The sequence below is a fragment of the Anabrus simplex genome, chromosome 4 (genome assembly GCF_040414725.1).
Source record: "Anabrus simplex isolate iqAnaSimp1 chromosome 4, ASM4041472v1, whole genome shotgun sequence".
NCBI lineage: Eukaryota > Metazoa > Arthropoda > Insecta > Orthoptera > Tettigoniidae > Anabrus > Anabrus simplex.
In genome coordinates, this window is record NC_090268.1 from 40,683,643 (window position 1) to 40,692,846 (window position 9,204).

The window sequence follows — 9,204 nt, forward strand, 5'->3', positions numbered from 1 at the left end:
TCATTGGCATTGCTTTCACTATCACTGAAATCAGGGATGAGTTCATCACCAGAATCAGGGTGAGGAACTGTTCATTTATATGCCATCTATGGTTTTCAACACGAACTGTGACTTGGTACGAATTTAGCGATAAATTCGAAACGTTTACATTGTGCGACCTTAAACGCCTTAACTCGGGTATGGTCCAGTACATAGGCTGCTCTTAAACGCCTTAAGGCGTCTATGGGAGTGAATGTGTTAACCAATTTTATGTTAGGGCATAATTTTTTATATAAGGTTGACAAGGCGGACCTTTAAATAACTAATAGCAGAGATTTAAGTCAATACAGACCATTGGTGGCCATTTTGGTCAAGATTATAGATACTGCAACATAATACGTAGTGAGATATCATATAATCCCAGATTTATTGACACTGTTTAAATGATTAGCACACACCTTAACAACATTATACTACATTATTTTCACAGTGTCTCTATATCCTTATGGTTACTTGAACTCCTTCACCTAGCGACACCTAACTGTGATGGCATTAATCAGGTTAATTTCCACAAATAATGTATAAACCAAAAGGCTATCATATCTGATTTTCTACAGTAATGTTGGAAAAAAAAAATTGAATGTTCAGTTTGGCCATTTTTTTTTTTCTGTTGCTAAGTGCCAAGAGGTTTGAGGGTGATTGAACAGTTATACTAGAACAAATATTCAAACATTTTATGGCTGTTGTTCTTTGTATAGATTTTCAATAATATTTCCATTTATTATGTTCCTTATTCATGCACTGTACTGTTTTTATTTTATTTTTTGCTTTCAGTTCTAACAGCTGGCAATGCTGTCCCAGCACAATACACCATGACGGGGTTAATCAAGAACATCATTCAACAAGAAGGGTTCTCTGGATTGTATCGGGGTATAACACCAAACTTTATGAAAGTAGCACCTGCCGTTAGCATAAGTTATGTCGTATACGAAAGAGCTCGCCAGGCTCTTGGTGTGAATATGACGTGATGTTCAGGTTGCTTAGAGAAGGATTTTATTCCCAATTGTACTCTCTTCTGCACTGTGGCACCTAGGGGCCTGAAACATCTCGGTAGCCGTCCTGTGTGTGTCCCTTCTCTATTTATTTATTATGTGATGTTGAAGACGAATGTTCAAAAGAAAAAGAAAGCTGTGATTTTTGCTTGATACTTCAATAGGGTGTTAAGCTATGTGACATCGTCACAATATCTTAAACTTGCTCTCTAGAGTACTTAATGCATGGGTGGCTTATGGCATTTTATTCTGAGGGCACATAGTATAAACTTCTCGTACATTCCATGCACTATGCCAATTTTTAAACCCTGCATAGGTGATGAGTTGCTAAGTTGTGAGAACTGTGGAAGCAGCAGTAGTGAGAAATGTAGTACCACGACTGGCTTAGGTCCATGTTTACTCAATAAAGAAAAAGAAGAAAAAAAAGCAAGTCAGGGTGAGGGACTGTTCATTTATATGCCATCTATGGTTTTCAACACGAACTATGACTTAGTACGAATTTAGCGCTAAATTCAAAACAACGTTACTCCATGTTACTGGGAGAAAACTATACAGGAACTCCTGTGCCAGTGAGTGAGTCTTCAGCGGCTGAGTATCAAGAGGATGAAGTATTGATACCATAGCAGTGGTTGCAGGTGCTCTGAAGATGAATCTTCAGTGGTATTAATATTGAAGTATGCATTGCTTGACCTTACATGGATTGTTTAATTTTAAGTACAACACACACATTGTAGTTTCAAGTTCTCTGTTCTATCCATCTATAGTCTGCATCAGATAAGAAGCTGTTTCTGTTGTCGTTCTTATGAACTAAAAATATTTCAGCTTGGTGGAGGTAAAATTTTCTGCAGAACACACCAGGTTGAGTGGATGGGATAACGCAACAACTTAGTAAGCGCTTGGTTGGACAATTCTGAGTAGCCTTTCAATACCAAGATGCTTCCCATTTAGCAGAAGTATAGGTGTTCAGCAGCTGTGTTGAGAGAGATCTAGAAATAACAAATGTAAGCATAGGAATACTAGCCTTTTCTTCCCAATCATACAACTGTGTGTTTCACCAACTCAGCTTAATGCACCTTTCACCTAAAAACCTAATCTTCATTTATATTTAAAGTCTACCTCTATCACAACTATTGTGAACTTTGGTTACCTCCTTGAGCTATTGAGGGGAAGATCAGCAGTAGCTGTATGGAATACAGGCACCATGCAAAAAAAGAAATTTGCGCTCCAGGATACCGAAATGCTAACAAGAAGCTTAGTTACAAACACGTATAAATTTTTAACAAGAGAAAGGACTCCATTTCAATAGAATTTTGCATTTTGTGCTTGGAGATTGTCCAGAAATAAAGTTCTTGCAACCCAAGCTCGTACAGTACTGGATTGAGTAAAGTGGATTTCCCATCCACCCAGCCTGAGATAGGCATGAAGCAATAACAAGAGAATTCACTTGATAGCATGTGCTAAAATTTTTGCATTCTGAAAAGTATTATCTAAACAGCTATGAAAATCCCATTTTTATGTTATAGGGGTTAATTCATGTCAAAAGAGCATGAAACAGGTTGTTGTTTATATTTTCAAATGAACTCTGGAATCTTGAACCTCAATATTGTTTGTCAATTTTAATCAACAACTTTTAGTTCTGTCAAACTCAGAGTTATTAGATCAGTAAGATGTAATTTAAAGTAAACTGAATTCTATGGAGGAGACAGAAAACAAATACTTATACATTTTCTTAATACTGTATTATTCTATTCTGATATGTTACTTCCAGCAGACAACAATTATTTCCCATATATAGGCCTATGTAAAGTCAATGATAAAAGATAAAGGAATCTAAAGATGAAACTATATCATAGACTGTATGGAGTTGTTTTACATCCTTGTAAGATTATTTTTACCAGTAACTCGAGACTTGCTCTATTAAAAAACATAATACAAAAAGTTGTAGCATCATGCTTAGAAGCTCTTTATTTAAATAGTACATGATTTTATTGAAACAGAAGAACGGAGTGCACAATCGAGATGAATGTGGTCAGTCTTTCACATGAATTGTGCCTTTTGATGTTTTTATACAGAAAAAGTAGTTTAAAGTAGACCAAAATCAAAATTCACCTTGTTAATATTTGCATTAAATTTTGTAGTTATATTTATTTAACTAATTAAAAACTAATATTGAGAGAAATATATGTTTTTACAATGCAGGTTTCTTAATTTTAAGACTGCTTGGATTATTTAATACTACAGCCTTCTTCAATAATGTACAAGACCCCTGAATATAATCTTCTCACTTTAATTAAAACACATCTGAAAATTTCAATATAAATAAAATGAAAGAGAGCAAGAAATTTGAGTGGAAGGAAGGAATTTGAAAGCATTCTCTCTTACAAATAGCATTATCAGATTCCAAATAGACTCTGCCCAATATTTAAGTGGTAGTTTTCCACTGGTGAGTGCATAGTTTGCACGTACGCATGACCGTAATAAGAGACTTAATATGTAAGTACATGTGGCATGGTAAAACAAGGTACTTGCTTATAAAGTATTCTATGGAGCAAATTTGAGATATTATGATGTCACAGCTGTGTGATTGATGGAGGAGGAGAATTGAATCATAACCTGTTGTTTTTGTTTTTGTGAAGTTTCTATTCTAATGCTTGAGGATTCTTTCAGCGTTCATCGAAGAGTTCTTGCAGCACTTGAACTATGCAGTAAAAGTATTCAATCGTTTAGAATTCAATCGTGTAGACTACATACAGATGTTCATTATATCCAGTATAATCTCTTTTTTTTTTTTTAACTCTTATGTTTTAAATTACAAGACAAGTAGATGGAAGACAGTTGCAGTCATGTTTCAAAAATTCTACATATTTTCCTTGTCTCCTTAAAATGTAATGCGAATAAGATAAACAGGATGTATGGAACTGTCTTCTCATTAACTTAGAGAGATTTACAATTTGCTACTTATCATTGTACAACTGACTTAACTTAATATTGTTAGATTATTTATTGATTTTCTTACTGAATAATACCACAGTAATATTTTATTATTTAATGATGTTATTATTTTTTTTAAATACATGTAGCCCAAGGCTGAAAAAAAAAAAAAAACAGTTTCTTGGTTTCCTGGAGAAACCTGTTATATAAAAGTTGGTGTTCCGTAAGGTTCATAATTTCATGAGCAGTCCTATAGCAAAGGTCATTTTAAGTGCAATCCCTTTTAAAATGTGTCAGGTCATTGAGTGAAACTGAAAAATATAGCACTAAGAATTTTAATAATTCTAATGTTTGTTTTTTGATGTGGGGAACTACCATGATTTATATTAGTGAGAAATAGATCTCTTAACAGTCATGATAAGAACAATGAGTTCCAGGGGAAAGACATTGAAATAATTCAGTTTGGCTGCCTCAAGGAGGAATTTTGATTTAGTAACTGTCGACAAAAGTGTACATTTGGTACAGCACTTTTCCACAAAATAGGGGCATTGGTATGTTAAATAAGTTAAGGCTAGTCTTCTTTCTTCATTATTTTGTTTTATACAAGGGATAAAAGTGTTACATTTCATTCCCGTTATAGAAAATATGGATCTTATGGTGCTCATTGTTAAATCTGTAACATTTAATTTGTTAAAAAAGGATTCAAATTTACTACTAAAGAATGTTCTTGTGTATCTGATATCTTAACTCTTCATATGATCCTAGTGTCTTTGTTGTAATGACTTGAGAAACATTGAATATCCATTCCAAAGTGACTGAATGCATTTACATGGGAGTGATTATATATGAATTCACAGAATTTCATTATAACCTGTCAATATTGTTAGAAATAGCTGTGTTGGTCATCTTGAAGTTGTCATTCATATATCTGATTCTCAGCAGTCTTGGTTGAAAATTATCAACTCAATTATAGTACCCTATCGCAGCATGAATTGCTCATGTTGAAGAACATGGATAAAGAGTGAAGTCCATGGAAACTAAGTAAAAGTGATATTTTTCCTGTTATGTGTTCCTTTCATTGTTCCATTACCTACTTAAGAAGAGTTGAGGCATTGACTTGCTCTCTGTATGCTCTCAGTAGGGACTGTAGGAAGGAAACTAGTAATTAAAAATCTGTGCACAATATCCATTGTTTATAGAGGTTGACAGTACCATTCTTAAACCTCTAATATAGATGCAAAGGAGATTTGATCATTGATTATAACTTACGAGTATCAACCCCCTTTATTTACAATCATGTACAATGTTGCTGTTCTTTGTAGTTCAAGCTTCCTATAATTTCAAAACCATTCACTCATGTTTATAAAATTTTCTTCGGTATGCCCGACACCGTGTATGATCTCTTGTTAAACACTGTGTATACGGTAAACAGGACTCTGATAGTTCTTAAGTAAGAGTAATTTTTTTTAAAGAAATTATTTATCGCACACTCTCTGATTTGTAGGTATTGTTGTTGTAAAACCATCTTCATACAAAAGCAACATATGATCGCTGCCTGGTAGTATTATACCTAATAAATTCAGGTGGATGACCTAAGATGTAATTTTTTTTTAGTTTTTATATTGAAGATGACAGTTAATTAGAATTAATCACCACCTCATATGTATAGAAGAAAAGAGTATCAAAGGGAGAAACTTTATAAATATTTACAAATATGGAATAAACATCATAACTTCAAATGTGTATTTAAGGTGCTCCCTTAAGCTAGGTTTTGAAACTTTGTGTATTTCATGAGAAGTTCTAATCAAGGGATTTTGCATGTTCATTGAGCTGCACTTTTGATAAAAGTATCTAAAGATATTTATAATCTTTCTCTGAAATTCCTTTTTATTAAATGATGTAGAATTTCTCAATTCAGATAAGATTAAATGAAAACTCTTCTTGTTACTAATTCAGAAGTGTTTGCAGCAGTTCTATTGCAATCGTCTGTCCTATAATATTTGAGTGTGATGTATAATGACCCCTAAACAAGTTATTTCTGATATAGGCCCTACAGTATTGCGAGTGGAATACTTGATGTATATGACAAAAACAAACAGGCCTACATTTCAAAACGCTATGAGATTGGTTTTTCACCAGCCTCATATTGTTGTGTATTGAACAAAACTGCCTCTTTTTTTTTTTTTTTTTTTTTTAAGTTCTGTTATGTCATTGACTTGGTAATTCACTCTTCCTTTGTTTTTTACCTTTTCCAGCTTGAACCCAAGCAAGCATACTGAGTTAAATTATCTTCCTAATTGTGCAGCGATGCCATTAATTGCCTCTTGTTTATAGTACATAGGTAATCACATGTTGTGATGTATGCAGTACTCTCCATTATAGTACTCTCCATTATATTTCTAATATCCCTGCTCCTTTACAATTTCTCTTCTATAATTGGTCATGAATGTCTTACTTATAATTAATATCAAGGAGCATCAACATGAACTTTTAACTTGCTGGAATTTGTATTGCTTTATTCATGTTAACACTCCACCAAACCCAACCAAATGTTCTGCCTTCTCTACAACATAACTTGTGTAATGCATATTTCAACCAAGGATCACCTATTTAGTCTCTAGAAAAACGTACCTAAACCAAATAGTGTGGAGAGGATTGTTCTGAAGAAAATGACTGTTCATGCATGGTAAAAGAAAGTTCTCTCTAACATATTTCCATCTCAAAATAACTATTCCTTGAAATGAATAACATGGTCCCATTCTTTGAAGAATTCCTGTTTATTTAAGGAAACAATTCCTGTTGATAAACATTATTTTATGGGATAAAATATATCACATTACTTTTCCATCAGAAAATAATTCATGGACCTCGTAACAAAATTTAGGGATAAATTATGTGGCTTATTGAAATGTATATTTCCTGCAATGTTTCTTGCACCAAATGTACTTACTGTTATTCAGTATCCCTATATAGTACTATCGTTTTGTTTATAGATACTGTACCTTGTTTTGTTTACTAATGCTATTTTTGAATCAGACTTATGTGTATTCCCTAGGAAGTGTTCAGAAAGTATTATTATTTTTTATGGTTTGAGAAGCATTTTTGAAGAGTTGGTGTGAAAAATTTGATGCTATTCACTGCATGTTGTAATTTGAAATTGTTTTCCAATCCTGATCAGTTATCATGAACAGCATCTTGTAATTTGAAATTGTTTTCCAATCCTGATCAGTTATCAAGTAGCAAATGCATGTACATTTTATTTGGAAAGTAAATACAGGCATGTGATTAAGCTCAACTTTGAAGTTCTGCCAGGAATATTGTATTTCATGAAGCTTATCAAGCCAAAGTAAATCTTTCGTCTCCTAAAATATGCCAAAAATTTGGTGTAGCATATAGAACAAAGTAACAAAAGCAACGTTATATGGATTGGCATAGCAAAATACTGAATAATATATTAAGAAAGAATTTGCAGACAAGTGTGTTATGAGAGGGAGGGCATGTTAATGTACTGTAGCTGTGGGAATGTGTAATTTAACAAGTAGATTATACAATAGATATAATGGAAAACAACCTGTAAATCAGAAATTACATTGTATATTTATTAAGATGAAATCTTGAAAACTGTCACCAGGGCACTTTGTTTTGTGAAGATGAGAGAATTGATATTACATTTTTTGTTTAATTACATGAGAATTTAATAATGTTACAGTATTTACTTTACATCTTTATATCTTCAGTCTGCCAATAGAAAAGAAGACAAGAAACAGTACTACTACTACTACTACTACTACTACTACTACTACTACTACAGTACGCAAAACTTTGTGATACTTCGGCTCCTTAGTGCTGAATCGGTAGACCTCTGTTATCTTCAAGATTCATATTGGCAACCTCCGACACAGAAAATATGAAACCATTATGCATCGCCATGAGACATCTGGCGGTATAATTGCAACACTTTAAATACCGGTACTGGTACTGTTGTTATTTACACAGCAAAGTCAAAAAATATAGGTTAAGCTTGAATATGAGTGAGGAAAATCAAGGTACATAACAGGAACAACCTAGAACTCCTATATGGAAACGCCAGTTTAGAAAATTCATATCGATTGATCATACTATCGATTCAATTCAGATTTCATTTCCATTCAGTTGGCAGTATTACCTGAACCGGGGTAGCTCCCTCCTTACTCCTCACCCCCCTAAATAGAAGTATCACTAAAAGTTTCGCGGGCTATACTACTACTATTATCGTCGCCATAAGACCTATCTGTGTCGATGCGACGTAAAGCAAATAGCAAAAAAAAATAACAAAAACCTACTACTACTACTACTACAGTCGAACCTCTCTTCTGCGGACACCGTCAGTTCTGTAGAAAAATGTCCATTATGAGGGGTGTCCACCAAAACAAGGTTGTAAAAATTAATTGAACATTTTAACAGCAAAGAACATCCACCTTAAATATAAGCATACATCTTCATTTTGATTTTTCAAAATAATTTCTGACTGAATATTTGCCTGGGAGATATGAAAAGTGATTTTACAGCTTTGGGAAGTAATCATTCTATTGGGTGTACAAATTTAGCTCATTTTTCTTTACCGCACTATTCTTGAAAAGGGAATAATGAGCATGAGCACAAATACTTTATTCAGTTAACCTCAACTTTCAGGTTATTTGTGATTTCTCACACTTTTTCTTGTAACAATGGCCCACTCACTTTCTTTGCTCGAACACATTTGAATAATTCATATACCACAATGTTCACTTCTGCAAAAACTAACTCCCTCTTTCATTACCTTTCATTTCTTGATTCCTGTTTTACTCGACTTACAATGTCATTTTTATTCTTCACAATTGTGTTTTCCTGCAGTTTAATTTTTCAGATAGCTTTTTTCACTGAAAGTACTTTCGCACTACATTTTTCTTGTCTCAAGTTCTGAACACGCTCGTTCTTCCAACTCATGATTATAGGGCGATTGAAATGCTATGGTATTTCCGCCTCAACAATCAGGACATTGAAGTCTGCTTGTCAAGTTTACCTGACCTACTCGACCTCAAAAATCTGAGTTATTAATGAAATGATGCAAAATATGCTGGAAAATCCCTTGGTAACTTGTGAGTAAGTGGTCACTGGTATTATTCCCAGGCAACTAGAATTCTCAGAATGTATACCAAGTAGAACTCAAGACGACCATAATGAAAGCTTTGGAAAGAGCCCTGTACAACACTTTAACTTAATG

General features: G+C 33.6%; 1 protein-coding gene across 2 annotated transcripts in view; it reads left to right on the forward strand.

Annotated features, from left to right (window-relative positions):
* Positions 1-6,842, forward strand: part of SCaMC (Short Calcium-binding Mitochondrial Carrier) — a 513,715-nt gene extending 506,873 nt beyond the window's left edge. For both annotated transcript variants that reach the window (XM_067145049.2, XM_067145051.2), the window contains one exon: positions 814-6,842. In XM_067145049.2, coding sequence (XP_067001150.1) covers positions 814-1,007 — 194 coding nt within the window. In that variant the 3' untranslated portion in view covers positions 1,008-6,842. The remainder of the gene's footprint in view (positions 1-813) is intronic.
* Positions 6,843-9,204: the final 2,362 nt, after the last annotated feature.